The sequence below is a fragment of the Gymnoscopelus microlampas genome (assembly GCF_963454915.1).
Source record: "Gymnoscopelus microlampas genome assembly, contig: SCAFFOLD_38, whole genome shotgun sequence".
Classification (NCBI taxonomy): Eukaryota; Metazoa; Chordata; class Actinopteri; order Myctophiformes; family Myctophidae; genus Gymnoscopelus; species Gymnoscopelus microlampas.
Window position 1 is genome coordinate 510,001 of NW_028155792.1, and position 18,031 is coordinate 528,031.

The following is an 18,031-nucleotide window of genomic DNA, read 5'->3' on the forward strand; positions in this document are numbered from 1 at the left end:
TGTCATTCATATAGGCTACAAGCCTAAGTGACAAAGATACCGCTGCGGATTACATGAAAAACACAGGCGGGCGCGTGTGTGTGAGTGTGTGAGAGAGAGAGAGAGGGGCGTGTGCGTGTGTGACGAGGCGATCGGGGGAAGCTATTTCTTATTGGCTTTTCATGTCGTATTCTGGTTCGTCTTCATGTCGTAAAATCGGGGCGTTTTGAGAATATTTAAGGGCGTGTTATTTAAATGACGCTCGTTTTCAGACGTGAGATTTATCAAAGCCCCGACCTGATGTACGCTAGGATCAGCTGTGTAGGATCCTTTGATAAATGTGACTTCGACGTTGGTGCACGGCCGAATATATGGAAAAATATACGCCGGTTTATAGGCTGCGTTGATAAATGAGGGCCAGTGTGTGTGTGTGTGTGTGTGTGTGTGTGTGTGTGTGTGTGTGTGTGTGTGTGTGTGTGTGTGTGTGCGCGCGTGTGTGTGTGCCTGCGTGTGTGTAGGAATGTCCCACCTGGTATGTTTTGGTTTTCATGGCGATGACAGCGTTGACCGGCACCATCAGAATCATCACAGCTACTCCTGCCAGCACAGACGGACCCAGGTTCTGCAGAGCAACGCCCACAGAACATTAAACACTGAATACATTGCCACTAGGCTAGCATCATTAGGAATACAGTGGAATTAGGACAAATCATGAACATGTTCTCAAGCTTTACGCCAATGACAACAGGCCAACGATTGACTTTTCTGACTTGGATGATGACCTTGAAGATGAGGATTAATAGTTATATTGTATGGATTCGGGGAAAAGCAATGGTTGGGCAGGGATTGATGGTGAAAGACTACATTATGCCTTGAAACCACCTTGTTAATGCACATGCTTTAAATCATGTAGTTAAAGTCAGTGGCAAGAGGTGAAACGTAAAGGCCAGTGCATTGATGGCCTGCAGAAATGTGACTGCCTTAATCTTAATCTGCCTTAATCTGGTGTCATTCATGGCTATCTGCATACCCTGAATGAATCGGTTGAAAAAAATATTTAGGTTTTCACCATTCTATTCATCATCTGTGTGCGCTTTGTAATGTAGAGAACTTTTTTCTTTGTGTGTGTGTGTGTGTGTGTGTGTGTGTGTGTGTGTGTGTGTGTGTGTGTGTGTGTGTGTGTGTACAAATGCTTCATACAAAGCATGAATTAAATAGTTCACCCCCAAAATGACTTTTTTCCTATGGATCAGTCACCCCATGGAGACTTGAATTCATGGATATTTTTTTGTTTTTGTCTCATTCCTAAGACAATAATTTGAAGACCGGCATCGGTTCCGGTAGGAGACACAAAGAGTCTCCTTTGTGTCTCCTACCTGGTCATCATATTATAGGCTTAGGAATGAGACAAAAACAAAACAATATCCATGAATTCAAGTCTCTTCTCACAGTTCTAGTCGACACCATGAACACCGGTGTAACAGTGTTGATTTCGTCGACTAAAACCTAATAATAAAAACTATTCTATGATGACTAAAACTAAGACTAAATATATTGACAATTTCGTCAACAAATAAGAACTAGACTAAAATGTTAGTGAGGGACTAGTGGAGAAGAGATCCAGTAGAACTAAAAGACAAGTCATTTTATGTTTGTTTGCGCTCGGGTGTTGCGCTCTGAAAATAGCAGATCTACAAGCTCACAACGCGTCGCAGCGCGGCGCGTTGTGAGCTTGTAGATCTGCTATTTTCAGCACGCGACCAAGTGTAAAATCAGCCATTAGTCGACTAAAACTAGACAAAAACTAAAACATTTCAGGTGACTAAAATATGCTAAACTAAACTGAATTTTATTCAAAAGACTATGACTAAAACAACATTTTGCTGTCAGAATCAACAGTGCGGTGTAACCGAGCAGCCTGCAGTACCTGCCATAGGAAGTAGAGGGCGAGCACCACCTGCAGCGGCGCTGACCACACCATGTTGATGTAGGTGACCAGGTCCATGAAGCGCTGGGCGTCCACGGACATCAGGTTGACGATCTCCCCCACCGTGGAGGTGCGCCGCGCCGCGTTGCTGATCAACAGCGCCTGAGAGGAGAGAGAGCCCAGGGGGTCAGGGGGTCAGGGGGTCAGGGAGTCAGGGAGGGAGTCACACAGAAACACACTAAAAATGGGAATTTGCAGTGGAATGACTTCAACAGTGGGGTACACGTTACCCCACTAACTCATTCAGTGCCACTGGACGTCTAAGACATTGGTTCTCAAAGTGGGGTCCGGGGACCCCTAGGGGTACTTGAGGGGGTTCCAGGGGGTCCCCAGCTAAATGATGGACAGGAACCAAATGGACCCTTATGGGTCTGTAACTCTGAGAGTGTACAAATGGAACCAAATGGACCCATTTGGACCCATTTGGTTCCATTTGTACACTCTCAGAGTTAAATTAACATTGCTTTTACAATATAAATTGGGGTCCCAGAAGTATAAATGCCATTAAATGGGGGTCCGTAGCCTCTAATGCATGTTAAACTGGGGGTCCTTGAAATTAAAATGGTTGAGAATCACTGCTAGAGCCATAAAAACCTTCTCTTATTGTGGTCCCTGGCTTATCTTTTCAAATGGGGGTCCGTGGGGTAATAAGCGTTTATTTGGGGGTCCTTGACATGAAAAAGTTTGAGAACCACTGGTCTAAGACGTCCGTTGATATAAGCCCTGAGTGCCACTGGACGTCTAAGACGTTATAAAAAAAAAAACTTTTTTTTTTTTGGGGGGGGGGGCGAAAAACATGTTCAGAACCCAAGATATGATGATTTGAACATTTGCTGCTCCATTCACTCTTTATTTAACTTCTTACTGAAAAAGGCTGTATCTCGGTTCCTAAGCACTTTTTTTTTTTTACAATGCATTTTGGCTGTGGCACTCTCAAAAATGCCATAAATAAGCTGGGCACTGAATGAGTTAAGAACGGGGAGGGAACGCATGTGTGTCATTTTAAGATTTCTTTGGGCTATTCAAAAATAGCAGATCTACAAGCTCGGAGCTTGTAGATCTGCTATTTTAGAAAACATTTAAATCGTGAAAATGTGTGCAAATCATTGAATATAAATATATATATATATATATATACAGTATATATACATACATTTTTAACTCATTTTTTTGCTTCTGGGGGGTCCCTGGAACAAAATATTTTGAGATGGGGGGGGTCCTTGACATGAAAAGGTTTGAGTACCACTGATATTATAGCAACATACGTTTTTTTTTAAAACTGTTAGGATGTAGAATCCCCCAGAAGCAAAGATTTGAGTTACAAATGTTCGCTTTAAAATATCGAAATATTCTATGATTTGAACCGAATTTTCACAATTTTTCAAAGCAATAGCAGATCTACGAGCTTGTAGATCTGATCCCCTGATGGTTGATAATCACAGAGGGTTTCACTGTGCATCCGCGACCTCCCCGTTCGCTTTTATACGCCTTTGATGAAAATAGCATGTCTTGCATGTCTCGGAGGAGCCGAGATACAGGATTTTTAAGTAATAAGTTAACCAAGAAGTTGAATGGAGCAGCAAATCTTCGGATCACAATATCTTCAGGTTCTGTGTGAGGAAAAATGAAAAATGGCGTTTTTTACGTCAGTGGCAGCATTGGTAATCGAAAAAAAAAAAAGTTTTTTTTTTTTTTAGGTTAATGTCACCATGGAGGCACAGACACACCTCCATGTCCGCGGTATTAATCTATAATACTGTAGGCTACTGTATATTGATCACATGAACGCCACACACAATAGCCTGATAAGTCGTACCATCTGATGAGGAAACAGTGGACACTGGATGAAAGCTGTGTCCAGAATAGATCCATTCATGACCCGACGCAGGACAGTGATATGATGATATATTCATTCAAAAGACGGATTTCCCCTCAGTAATCAATAAGCTCTGGTCCATAATCTCCATAATCGGATAACAGCGTTCCACTTCCAGTATGCCCTGGAGCAACATCATCTTTTTACCTCGTTCATTAGAAAAGGCTTATATAATATCCTTTTCCACGTTACTTATTAGCCTTTTATTTGGTCACGGGGTTAAACGTTGTAAACTTGTTTACTCTCATTACACATGAGAGCATTTATTACGTGATCCATCGTGCGATCGAGGGACTCTCTTCCAGACAGAACAGACGTAAGTTGACATCTGTATTTTTAGACGAGAAACGAAGTTCAACTTGCACCAGTGTTGCCAGATGTGGTGAGAGAAATAAGCAACCGGATGTAGGAAAACAAGCCCAAAAGAAGCAACTGTGGCACTAAGCCATTATGAGCACTTTAATCAAACCTATATACTGTATACATTCAAATGATATACTATAGGCCTATACATTGAAAACAGGCAATCTACAAGCAAATTGAAGATAGCCGATCTACAAGCTCACAACGCTTCGCGATGCGACGCGTTGTGAGCTTGTAGATCGGCTATTTTCAAAAGAAATCTTGAAATAAAATGTGGAATGTTTAGAAGATTTTTTAAACATTCTAACAACACAAATCTGGTACAGGGCCCCAGCTGGCACACAACATTTTCAGATGGGGGTAATATAGGGACAAATTAGCCTACATATTAACTTGTGGGTCCATGACATGAAAATATTTGAGAACCGGTTAAAAAAAGAAAACAATTGTGAAGCAAGCCCAAATAAGCAACTACACTTTAGAAACACGCCCAAAAAACTGGAACCCGCAACTACCTCGTGGAGACTTCTACAGCTCGAAAACGATCGGCGTAAACGCTAAGAAGCGCTGGTACTGGATGTACTGTACTAACCCATTAACCCATTAAGACCTGAGGCCGCGTCTAAAAAAATCTAAATCCAAAAAAAAAAAATCTGAAAAAAAAATATATATATATATTTAAAAATATGTTTCACGTTTTTTTCAAAAATAGCAGATCTACAAGCTCATAGCGTGGCACTCGGTGCCGCGCTATGAGCTTGTATATCTGCTATTTTTGAAAAGCCAAAGAAATCTAAAGTGACATAGATGCGTCCCAGGTCTTAAAACAGGGTACATCCAGTGGCAGCGCTTGGACAATGAACGGGCTTCAGAGTTGTCCTTGAGACTTTGTACCTTCCTGTAGACGGCTCCGATGATGGCGGTGCGTAGGCGCATGCCGGTCACAAAGCACACGTGGAAGTACTTCTGCAGGATGAGTGTCTGGACGCACGCACACATCAGCAGCAGAGACGTGTAGAAGTAGCCCTGCCAGGCGGGGGCGCTGGAGTTGTTGACAAAGCTGATCAGCCGCCTGGAGGAGGAAAGAGAAGAGGAAGTCTGCGTTACACCTGAACAACTGACAATAGATAGAGAGATAGAGAGATAATTAGATAGAGAGATAGATAGATAGATAGATAGATAGATAGATAGATAGAGAGATAGATGCCTTTATTTACCCCGCGGGGGAAATTCAGTCACTCTGTTACAGAGTTACAGGTAAAGAGTAAGGAATAGGGCTGTCACGATTACACATTTAAGTTGACGATCAATTGTCGCTATGAGCTTATAGATCTGCTATTTTTGAACAATCGTGAAAATGTGTGCAAATATTTGAATATATATATATATATATTTTAAAGCAAACATTTGTAACTCTTTTTTTTTTTGATGGGGGTTGTATTTACACAATGAGATTTTACATTAAATAATCATCAGTAATGCCTACATAATAACTATTATTAATACGTGGGTAAAGACAAATAATAGAACAGCTATGCAGCCTTTCAAAACTAGGAAGAGACAACAGTTAGGACACATCACGATAACACAATATCCAAAGAGCCAAGACCATGTCTAATCTCAGATATTGATATATTGCCCAGCCCTGGTTGACCATGGAAACAACTATTTGTCTTCAGTGGCCAATCCAACTGTACCAATAGAAGAACTTTTACAGCTACAGTAGTACTGTACTGTAGGTGGCCAGGAATGTGGAGGGAGCTGTGTTCAGGGTCACAGGAGCCACACACACACACGCACACACACACACACACACACACACACACACACACACACACACACACACACACACACACACACACACACACACACACACACACACACACACACACACACACACACACACACACACACACACACACACACACACACACACACACACACACAGGAATGTGAGAGTTATTTAAACCCGGTCCAACTTGCCACTTGATTCCCTGCAGCAGAAGCAGTAGGCTTTAGAAGTAGAGTAGCTAGACTTGTCACTTCATTAGAAAGAAAGGTAAGGGGATTATCTGTGGTTTACATGAAGCCTCTCTGAATGTACTCAGTCCATCTGACTCAAGTATTGTATTTAAGTACAATTGTGAGTTGTTGTTTTTTTTACTTTACTGGAGTATTTCCAGTTGTCAGTACTTTTACTTTTACTCCACTACATCTCGGAGTCAAATATTATACTTTTACTCCACTACAATTATTTGAAAACTTTAGTTACTTTGTAGGTTTTGATTATTATAACAAAACATGCATTAATCACTTCAGCCCTAAATACATTTCGGCCATTTGAAAACAGCAGATCTACAAGCTCACAAATGTGTCGCGATGCAACGCATTGTGAGCTTGTAGATGTGCGATTTTCAAATGATATGTATACATTTTATCCATTTGAAAATACCAGAGCGGTTAGAGAGCCCGGCCTGCCTGGAGAGAGCCAGAGGCCCTGGTCGTCACAGGTTCGATTCCAGGCCAGGTCAGTAATGTGTCCATGTCTGTCCCTGAGCACGACCTTTAACCCCGAACAGCTCCCTGAGAAGCTGCTCCAGTTACTTGATGAATGGGTTAAATGCAGAAACCTCATCACAATGTACAGTGACAAATAGCACAAAGGAATGTGGACTATGTATTATTAAATCACTGACATGTCTGACTGCTGTGTGACATGTGTAATGCTCTCCATGGAGGCACATATACTGTATATTGACCTGAATGAAGTATCTCTGGTCTGTGTGACCTCCCTCAGTTGTTAAATAGAGTTTTTATTGTCATGCGGCCGATGTTCTTTTTATAGCGTTGTAATGAGAGCTGTTATGTGGTTGTCACGTTTTTTTGGGTGAGTGGGACTGAGAGAGGGGCCGGGGTGAAAGAGGAAGCAGAACCTGGTGTGAGAGAAAACATAACCTCACAAACCACAGAAACCAGCGTCCCTAGTCTTACCTCATTGGCTGCCAGCTTTTTTTTTTTTTTTCCTACAGTAGGCTGCCAGACTTTTTCAATGAGAAAAAAAAAGTACTTAGGAGCCGAGATACAGAAAAGCCCAAAGTATAAAATAATGCTTTTTAGCTCAAATCTAAAAATGACACAGTTCCAGGTCACACTTTTTAGAAGCACTCTCATGACTTTTTAGGTTTATGCACACATTATTATTTTGTATTATGTAGATTAGTCATTTATGCACTTTATGCCTCTCCTCTCTCTTTATGAGATGACTATCTATCTTTTAAACTGCAATTGAGCCTGCACAATTAACAATTTCACCCACTTCACCTGTAATGTGATGTGACAATAAAGATTGATTCTGATTCTGATTGATTTCTCACAAACCCCACCCCGATCTATATTACGCTATTTGTTTGTTTCAAAATAGATAATACTAAGTTGATGAAGTTGTTATTAGGCCTCTACGGCAGGGGTCTTCAACAGGGGGTCCGGGACCCCTAGGGGGTCCTTAGAGTTACTACAGGGGGTCCGCCAAATCTTTGTGTGATAGGATCTTTTAATTTACCTTAACCACTTGAACCCTAGCATCTCTTTTCTGAGGAGAACTTTAGCCAAAAATAGCCGATCTACAAGCTCACAACGCCTCGCGCTGCGAGCCGTTGTGAGCTTGTAGATCGGCTATTTTTGGCAAAGAGGCATAGGTGTAGAGGGAAAAAATAGCATACCACGTAAACAAAAAATGTTGAATCTGAAACAAATTTATACGATATAGAGGGGGTCCCTGCTTCATCTCTCTCTCAGCTAGGGGGTCCTTGGCCTGAAAACGTTGAAGACCCCTGCTCTACGGTGTAATCACATTTTTCCTATTTTCCTTTGCACGTTATAGTTTTGGTTTTACTTGGTTTGACTACTACTACTAAATAACAAATGAAAAAAAAAGTCAGAGTGTGATGGTGAAGCTCTCAGCAGGAGGAAATGAGAATAAAGAAAACAGAACCTTGTGGGCGAACAGGAAACACATGTCTGTCTGTCAGTCTTCCTGCAGTCGATATACTGCTGAGTCACTCACAGCTCATCTCCTGTTCTCTCTGAACCTCTTCAGAGGCCTATAACCCAACTTATTTTGTTTTAGTCATAGTCTTTTGAATAAAATTCCATTTAGTTTTAGTCATATTTTAGTCATCCGAAAAAGTTTTAGTTACAGACTAGTTTTAGTCGACTAAAACTACACAGTTGATTTTGTCGACAAAAAAAATATTTTGGCGGTGCCTTGATGTCATCGAAATTGCTGATTTTCACTTAGCTGCATGCCGAAAATAGCAGATCTACAAGCTGGGTTCTATTCTATCATCCCTCACCTAACCACCACTGTCTGGGTTTGTTGCTTACTTGCTCTCGGTGGTTCTCATCCTTTTCAGGCCGTGACCCCCCAAAATAATCATATTTGAACTGGAGACCCCCCCAACCTGACAAGCACTTGGAGTTGAGGCATTATATTTAGTTTGACTCGGTTCCACAGATAAATATTGTGAAAATAGCAGATCTACAAGCTCACAACGCGAGGCGTTGTGAGCTTGTAGATCTGCTATTTTCACAATATTTATCTATTTTCAAAATGTTTGCCTCTTTCTTATAATATAAGAAAGAGGCAAACATTTTGAAAATAGATAAATAGATAAATAGAATTTACAATTTGGCCAATGTTTGACCAGTTTTTATAGTAGGCTGTGGTTTGTTGATTACTTTTGATGCAGTAAGGAACTTTTTATTTTCTTTATTTTCTTTGAGGTATCACAAAAAAGGTCCTTAAATAGTCCCTTCACTGTCATCTGGGGACCCCTCCCAAATCATTTAGGGACCCCCTTGGGGTTAACCTTAACCCACAGGTTGAGAACCACACTGTCTTAATCCACTGGAATACAGTACCGATACATTACTGGGTAAAAAAAATAAAATAACAAAAATAAATAAATACCATAAATTGCCAGTGAGGGCAGTGTGACAGTCATCCCCACATGACCTCCTTGATGCTTATGGATACAGTACGGGTGAGGGGGGGTGGGGGTGGTGAGGGGTGGTGGTGGGGCTATCAGAGTTTCCCAAGCTTTGCTTTGGCCGTGGCCAGCTTTGCTTTGGCCGTGGCTATAGCTGGTCCTTGTGTCTTAGTTGTTGGTGTAATCTCTTACAGCAACATTGTTTTAATGAAGCATTTTGCTCATAAACAAACAGTTTGTTCATAGAGCTAACGTCTCTCTTCATGTAAGGTAAGCAGTCCGTCGTGACGCACTGTCATGCGGTATAATACCGGTAAAGTGACGCTTTGCATCCACAGAATAACAAGGCAGGCATTCTGACCATAGACTGTATAAATGAGATGGACAAAGCCACTCCCCTGCTTTCTACAGACCGAAAATGAAGCAGATTGTTCCAAGACTGTAGGTCCGCCATCTTTCAATATCGCATCATATCGCGTCATATCCTGCAGAATGAGACCAGACCATTATTGGTTGGGTAGCTTGTCAATCAAGAGCGGGGGCGGGGAATGAATGCTATTGGTTGTGTAGCTTGTCAATCAAATCATCCCCCCCTCCTAGAGAATAGCCTACTTTATCGTCAATTTTAAAACAAATAGGACCATAATTTAGCAAAACGCACATCCTGATGATTGAAAGGAGACTTTAAACTAGCGACTGGAAGCATATAGAATTAAAGACAATTTTTATTACAGTAAGAAAATCTAGTCTAAAGTTTGTCAAAAAACCCATTCACTTGCGTTAAAATAAATTCTTTCTGACAACGCAGGTCGGCGCAGGGTAAAACAGCGCCACTCTGGCCATTTTGTCGGCCTCATCGTAAATATCTAAGACTTGCCCCTTGATTCCGACATGAGGGGGGGAATATGATATGGATGGAAGGTACAAAATATACCAGCGTTTACAATCAGCACGCTTTCTTACAAGATGACAACATCTTCTTTCTACCTTAATTGAAGCCAGGCCCCAGCCAGCACATTATGTATGCGGACTACAAGCTCATAGAACAGCAGTTTTCCAATCGTCTTCAAACTTGCCACTAAAACTTGCTCATGGCTCTGGCATGACAAATGATACGTAAGCGTGCGAGGTTAGTTCAGGCAGAATATACTGGAGAGGTTACACACACACACACACACACACATTACTATGTGGGTGTGCATAGCGTTATGCAAGACCCATACGTCACACACTGACATGGCAATCAGCTGAATTGGGGCGGGTTATTTAAGGTCACCTAAGTCTGCGTTCCTTCCACTGTCTGTGTCCCTGGTTTTGTAGTTATTGCTCCCACCACCACCCCAGCACCACCAGTGGGCTCTGCTATTGGTGCTGTTCCCCATGGGAGAATGGGTCGTTATTGTATATCTATCTCCTTGCTCTTAACACATTGGCTGCCATCTTTTTTTTTTTTTTCTACAGTAGACTGCCAGACTTTTTCAATGAGAAAAAAAAAGTACTCAGGAGCCGAGATACATATTTTTTAAGTTTTAAGTTAACAAGGAAGTGGATGGGAGTCTAAATCTTCGAAAAATCATATCTCCTTGGTCTTTGGGTCAAAAAACAAAAACAAACTAACTTTTATTTTGAAAACATTTTTTTTTTGAAAGAACGCAGATCTGCGTTCTTGGCAGCGTGCGCTCTGCGGACGCAAAAGAACGCAGATCTGCGTCCATGGCAGCCAATGTGTTAATGGTTAATGATGGCTGTCTGAATTGTGCTGAGCAGGGAGAAAGATGTAGCAGAGCCTGAACGCCAAGATACAACATCACATCCACACTTGTGTTCTCATTCTATTATAAAATATTGGTTCAATCTATTGGTGAGTTATCCGACTGAAGCATTTACTTTACCACCTTTACATGTGTCTCCACTTCTAATCATCAATGAATGTTTACACTTTTCTCCCACATTTAGACCTGTAGACGACATGCATGCGCAAACGGGTTGCCGGAAGTGCACTGACGCGATATGCTTCATACTTTGGGTTTTTATTTAGCGTTCTACTGCGCCGGCCAGACTCGCACGGCGCATGGAACAAACCACTATGGAACAAACCACTATGGAACAAACCACTATGGAACAAACCACTCTGGAACAAACCACTATGGAACAAACCACTATGGAACAAACCACTATGGAACAAACCACTATGGCAGGGACGTGCACAGATAGACTCTAGGTGGTGCTAGAGCACCTGCCCTTTGCCCTCTTGACCAGAAGTGCCCTTTTTTTTCAGTTTACAGCAGGGGTCTTCAACAGGGGGTCTGGGACCCCTAGGGGGTCCTCAGAGTTACTACAGGGGGTCCGCCAAATCTTTGTGTGATATGATTTTTCTTTTCACCATAACCACTCGAAACCTAGCATCCCTTTTCTGAGGAGAACTTTAGCCAAAAATAGCAGATCTACAAGCCCACAACGCCTCGCGCTGCGAGGCGTTGTGGGCTTGTAGATCGGCTATTTTTGGCAAAGAGGAATAGGTGTAGAGGGAAAGAAGAGCAGACCAAGTAAACAAAAAAAAAAGTATAATTTACTTGAGCACCTGCCCCTCAAAATGTCTGTGCACGCCACTGCACTATGGAACAAACACGACTCAGCCACTATGCTCATCCTAGCTGCCTGCACAGTCAACACACCATCTCTCTCTCTTCTACTGTTACTAGGGTTACATACGAGACACATGTGTGTGTGTGTGTGTGTGTGTGTGTGTGTGTGTGTGTGTGTGTGTGTGTGTGTGTGTGTGTGTGTGTGTGTGTGTGTGTGTGTGTGTGTGTGTGTGTGTGTGTGTGTGTGTGTGTGTATGCACCTTTTTATTGGACTTCAGGCTATCATTCCCACCGAGCGCGAGGCAGCCGTGGGACATAACGTGTCGCGTGTTACACCGCATTTGGTTACCTATCACTGCAATGGCGGCAGGTCACAGAATCGGACGTAACACATGCGGTGTATCACTGTATACCATCTCTGCGGCCGTGACAAAATCATGTTTACTGGACAGCACTTTTGTGCTATACCAGGACCTGGATATACATGAAAATGTGTGTGTGTGTGTGTCTGGCTGCGTCTGTGTCTCAGTACATATAAAGTGCATTTAGGAGAGCACGCCACATGCCCTTCTATTAGCAAAGCGGATTTGGGGAGAGCCCATTCATTCAGCCTGCCTGGCTGAAAGACAGACAGCGTTCCACGCAAGTGGGAACAGGGTTCTATTAGTAAGCAGGCCTGTTCGATGTTTCTCGCTTTATCTGCAAACATCAGGCCATTTCATAGATAGCAGTGATGATACTTTTACTTAACCAATTAAGACCTGAAGCCGATTCTACAATTCTTCTAAATCCCAACAGTATTCTGAAAAAAAAACGTATGTTTCTATATCCGTGGTGCTCAAACTTTTTCATGTCAAGAACCCCCAAAGTATTTGGCCGCCGACCGCCATCTCAAAATATTTTGTTCCAAAACAATATATATTCAAAGATTTGCACACATTTTCAGATTTTTGAATAGCCAAAGCGTAAAATAATGCTTTTTTTTAGCTCGAATGAAAAAATGACACAGATGCGTTCCAGGTCTTAATGTGATTAGTACAACATTGAGTACTTTTCTCACCACTGGAATAGGGATAAAGACAAGGCTCTAACCTGAGGATCTCTAAGAGGAGAACAACAGAGGAAAGGCTCTAACCTGAGGATCTCTAAGAGGAGAACAACAGAGGAAAGGCTCTAACCTGAGGATCTCTAAGAGGAGAACAACAGAGGAAAGGCTCTAACCTGAGGATCTCTAAGAGGAGAACAACAGAGGAAAGGCTCTAACCTGAGGATCTCTAAGAGGAGAACAACAGAGGAAAGGCTCTAACCTGAGGATCTCTAAGAGGAGAACAACAGAGGAAAGGCTCTAACCTGAGGATCTCTAAGAGGAGAACAACAGAGGAAAGGCTCTAACCTGAGGATCTCTAAGAGGAGAACAACAGAGGAAAGGCTCTAACCTGAGGATCTCTAAGAGGAGAACAACAGAGGAAAGGCTCTAACCTGAGGATCTCTAAGAGGAGAACAACAGAGGAAAGGCTCTAACCTGAGGATCTCTAAGAGGAGAACAACAGAGGAAAGGCTCTAACCTGAGGATCTCTAAGAGGAGAACAACAGAGGAAAAGGCTCTAACCTGAGGATCTCTAAGAGGAGAACAACAGAGGAAAGGCTCTAACCTGAGGATCTCTAAGAGGAGAACAACAGAGGAAAAGGCTCTAACCTGAGGATCTCTAAGAGGAGAACAACAGAGGAAAGGCTCTAGTCTAACCTGAGGATCTCTAAGAGGAGAACAACAGAGGAAAGGCTCTAGTCTAACCTGAGGATCTCGGGGCCGACGAACATCAGGATGTCCTGGATGAACTTGTAGAGGGAGGAGATGAGGAAGTAGGGGCCAAAGGTCAAGCAGAGGGCCCAGAACAGAGAGGGCTCTCTGGTCTTCTGGGGTTTCTTCACTATGAGGATCTCTGCCTCCTCCACGGGACGCTCCTCCTTCTCCCTCTTCTCCCCGCGAGACGACGTCCTCTTGGGGGAGTAGAGCAGCTTCTCGTCTGGCCTGGGGGGGGGGGGGGGGGGGGTCAAGGACAGGGCGGTGATAAGATGGTTGTAGGCTCACAGAAACTGATGAATTGAGTACAACGGGCATTTTGTGTCTTTTTAGCATTACCTTTAACTGTACTTCCTGTACCGTTGTTAATTAAAGTATTAAACCAATCAATCAATCAATGTGTATGCTGCTAGCAAAGCAAAGATGAGTGTCTCCAACCATGGCCAACCACGGCCGGCCAATCCCCTGATTGTACTCTCTCCTGATTGGCTGAAATGTTGTCACCTACCTGAAAATGTATTTTCTGTTTATTAAAATAGCCGATCTACAAGCTTCGCGTCGCGTTGTGAGCTTGTAGATCGGCTATTCTCGGCATGCAGGTAAGTGAAAATCTGCTATTTCGATGGCACCGCCAGAAATACATTTTAGTCGACTAAATCAACTGCAGATTTAGTCGACTATAATCTCATGACATCCAGTCGACTAAAACTGGACTAAAAGTAAAACATTTCAGGTGACTAAAATATGACTAACACTAAACAGAACTTTATCAAAATCAACACTGCACGGTAGAAGACAAGAACCACTCCTGAAATCTCAAAATGCAGCTGAAATCAGAGTGTGTCCCCATCTTTTCTAAAGTAACTAATTCATGGAACAGTATAAAAACTTCTACCCCTGCAAATTGCAAAAGCCCCCCGCCACCCATGTCTCTGACACCAGTGTTGATTTTGACAGCAAATTTTGATTTAGTTTTAATCATAGTCTTGAATAAAATTCCATTTAATTTTATTCAAATTTTCTGAAATGTTTTAGTCGACTAAATATCATAAGATTATAGTCGACTAAATCTACGGCAAAAAGTATGTTGGCGGTGCCTTGATGTCGTCGTAATGGCTGATTTTACACTTGGTTGCATGCTGAAAATAGCAGATCTACAAGCTCACAACGCGTCGCAGCGCGACGCGTTGTGAGCTTGTAGATCTGCTATTGTCAGAGCGCAACATCCGAGCTCAACCAAACATAAAACTACTTGTCTTTTAGTTCTACTGGATCTCTTCTCCACTAGATCCCTCACTGACATTTTAGTCTAGTTTTTAGTTGTTGACGAAATTGTCAATATATTTAGTCTTAGTCTTAGTCATCATAGCTTAGTTTTTGCTTAGTTTTAGTCAGTGTAAAAAGGTAGTCGACCAACATTTTTCGTCATAGTTTTAGTCGACGAAATCAACACCGTCTGACTCTGACACGCTCTCCTCCTCGTGACCCAATCCCTGTGGGTGCCCTGACCTCCTGACCTTTTGACCTTTTGGCACTCGTGGTTCCAGCGCCGCACCAGGGTGGGGACCACCTTCTGGGAGCAGTCGTCTGGGTTCAGGGACCACAGGTCCTTCTCCTCAAGGGGGCGCTTGTATCCCGTCATCATCATTCTGATACACGCACGCACGCACACACACACACACACACACACACACACACACCAATTTAGGCAATACTATCAGTACTGCATTATAGAAATAAAAGTCCGGAATTCAAAATGTACTTGAGTAAAAGTACAAAAGTATTGGCATCAAAATGGACTTAACGTGCTACAAGTAAAAGTACTCGTTAGGCAGAATGTCCCATTTCAAGTTTTCAAATGTGTAAAAATATTTTGAAAATAGCCGATCTACAAGCTCACAATGTGTCGCATCGGGACGCATTGTGAGCTTGTAGATCTGCTATTTTCAAATGGCTGAAATGTATGGCTGAAGGGGTCAATGTATGTTTTGTGATAAATAATAATCTAAATCTACAAAGTAACTAGCAACTAAAGTGTTCAAATAAACGTAGTGGAGTAAAAGTTCAATATTTACCTCTGAGATGTAGTGGAGTAGAAGTAAAAGTACAGAAATTTGGAAATACTCTACTAAAGTAAAACACACCTCAAAATTGTACTTAAGTACAGTACTGAGTAAATGCACTTAGTTACTTTACACCACTGTTAACACATCGGGTGCAGAACACGGTCCGAACCGTGTTTGGTGTCTTTTTGTTTTTTTCGTTTTTTTCCATACGGGAGGGGCTGGAGCAGCCCTGGGATCACCCACGGTGCATCTGACAAGGATGGGCCAGATGCATCATCGTGTCAAAAAACATGGCGCACATCCGCTTCCGCTCTATTTCCTTCTCTAAAACCCCTGTAACTCCGAAACTTTTTACGCTGGGGAAAACGACTCATTTTGTATGCACGATCGCTCGGCCGTTGTTACTCGCGTGAGCGATGTTATCGTTCCAGGCGTTAGCCAGTACCATCGGGCAAAATGGAGACATGCTTTTTTTTCTCATGGAATGCACGTTGTGGGGTCTGCAGCTTAAACAACGCTGCGCAGCTCAACGGTGAGATTTCGGCACCGAACGTAATCTGTTTTTATAAAATGCTGGCACCCGATGTGTTAATAAGTTTGCAGTGGTCAAAAGTAAAATAACAAAGGTCTATGGCCTGTGTCTCATCTGGTAGGAGGTCTGTGTACCTGGTGATCCACCAGAAGGTGATCTTGGACAGGAACGAAGCACCGAACTCAGGACATGGATTCTGGAAAACATCACAAAAACAAGAAGATACAGTTTTAGTGGGAAGGTTCTCATTCTACTGCTGTGAACACCACGATGTGACACGCCCTGAAACACCATCCACTAGAAGCAGTGGTTCTCAAACGTGTTCATGTCAAGGATGTGTATTTGGCCGCGGACCCGCGTCTGAAAAAGAGTTTGTTCCAAGGACATTTTTCCAAGTGTTAAAAATGTAAAAAAAAAAAAAAAATCAAGATTTTTTTGAAAATATCTGATGTATACATAGGGCCATGGGGGGGTCCCCCGGACCTCACTTTGAGAACCCCTGTATTAGACCACGGACCACCGTAACTCTGAGAGTGTACAGAATGGAACCAAATGGACCCGTAAGGGTCCATTTGGTTCCATTTTGTACACTCTCAGAGACCCCTGGGGGTCCCCGGACCCCACTTTGATTGGTTGACTGGTTTATTTCTTCCTGAAAACGTATCTATCAGGAGACCACAAGGTGAGGTAAATGTCTCTTTTGTACATAGAGTGTTTGTATGTCTTGATGGCATGTATAATTGGGTACATTCAATTCAATTCAATTCAATGTTATTAAAGTGTCAGATCACAACAAGTTGTCTCAAGACACTTTACATGTAGAGAAGAGACCCGACATCCCACCCTGAACAAGCAATTTTTGCGACAGTGGCAACGGAAAACTCCCTCTTAACTGGAAGAAACGTCAGGCAGACCCTAGGTTCTAGGGCGGGGGGCCTTCTGCCTCGACCGTGTCGGGGGAAAGAAGAGAGGGAGAGAGAGAGAGAGGGAGAGACAGAGGAGAGACAGAAAGAGATACAGTACAAGTAGTAACAATAACCACATTGTTTATGTTATGTTGATGCATTGAATACATAGGACTAGGGATGTACCGGGCGGCCACATATCGTTAACGGCCGATGCTTGCCGTTATCGGTCAATATCGGTATCGGAAAATAAAGCTGACATTAACCGATGGCAGTAGCCGATATTTATCTGTTATTGATAAGCATACATTGTGTATGTTGTGTGTTGGTGTGTTGGTTATCTGCAGCCTACCAAGCTGTGGATTCTGAACAGTTATTTCTTATAATGAATATGTATTTGTTTCCCTGGCACACAAAGGGGGGAATTAATGACATCAAAAACTAAATAAATAGATATCGGTATCAGTATCGGTATGTATCGGCTAAATTGTTATTTTAAACATCGGTATCGGTACTGGCCAAGAATTATCACCATATCGGTGCATCCCCACATAGGGCCACCATGGAAACAAGACTCTCTTTTTAGTTTTAATGTCTGACCGTACCACCTGCTGTTTACATTTATGACTAATAAAGTATTCAATCAATCTATCATGTCTGGATTACGTGGCTGATAAGTTAACTCTGCGTGTGAAGCATTGGTTCTCAAAGTGGGGTCCGGGGACCCCCAGGGGTACTTGAGTGTGTTCCAGGGGGTACCCAGCAAAATGTGTAAATATAGCATCAGAATAATTATGACCTTTTATACTTTGGCTATTCAAAAATAGCAGATCTACAAGCTCATAGCGCGGCACCAAGTGCCGCGCTATGAGCTTGTAGATCTGCTATTTTTGAAAAATCTTGAAAATTTGTGCAAATCTTTGAATATATATATTTTTTAAGCGAACAT

The 18,031-nt window shown here is 42.5% G+C and overlaps 1 protein-coding gene across 2 annotated transcripts in view; it reads right to left on the minus strand.

Moving 5' to 3' along the window:
• The window catches only part of LOC311041255 (multidrug resistance-associated protein 1-like), an 88,308-nt gene that overhangs the window by 58,661 nt on the left and 11,616 nt on the right, over positions 1–18,031 (minus strand). For both annotated transcript variants that reach the window (XM_084086156.1, XM_084086155.1), the window contains exons 4-9: positions 16,312–16,373; positions 15,097–15,228; positions 13,571–13,807; positions 5,100–5,277; positions 1,907–2,068; positions 509–601 (exon numbers count right to left, since the gene is read on the minus strand). In XM_084086156.1, the coding sequence (XP_083942282.1) occupies positions 509–601; positions 1,907–2,068; positions 5,100–5,277; positions 13,571–13,807; positions 15,097–15,228; positions 16,312–16,373 (864 nt within the window). The remainder of the gene's footprint in view (positions 1–508; positions 602–1,906; positions 2,069–5,099; positions 5,278–13,570; positions 13,808–15,096; positions 15,229–16,311; positions 16,374–18,031) is intronic.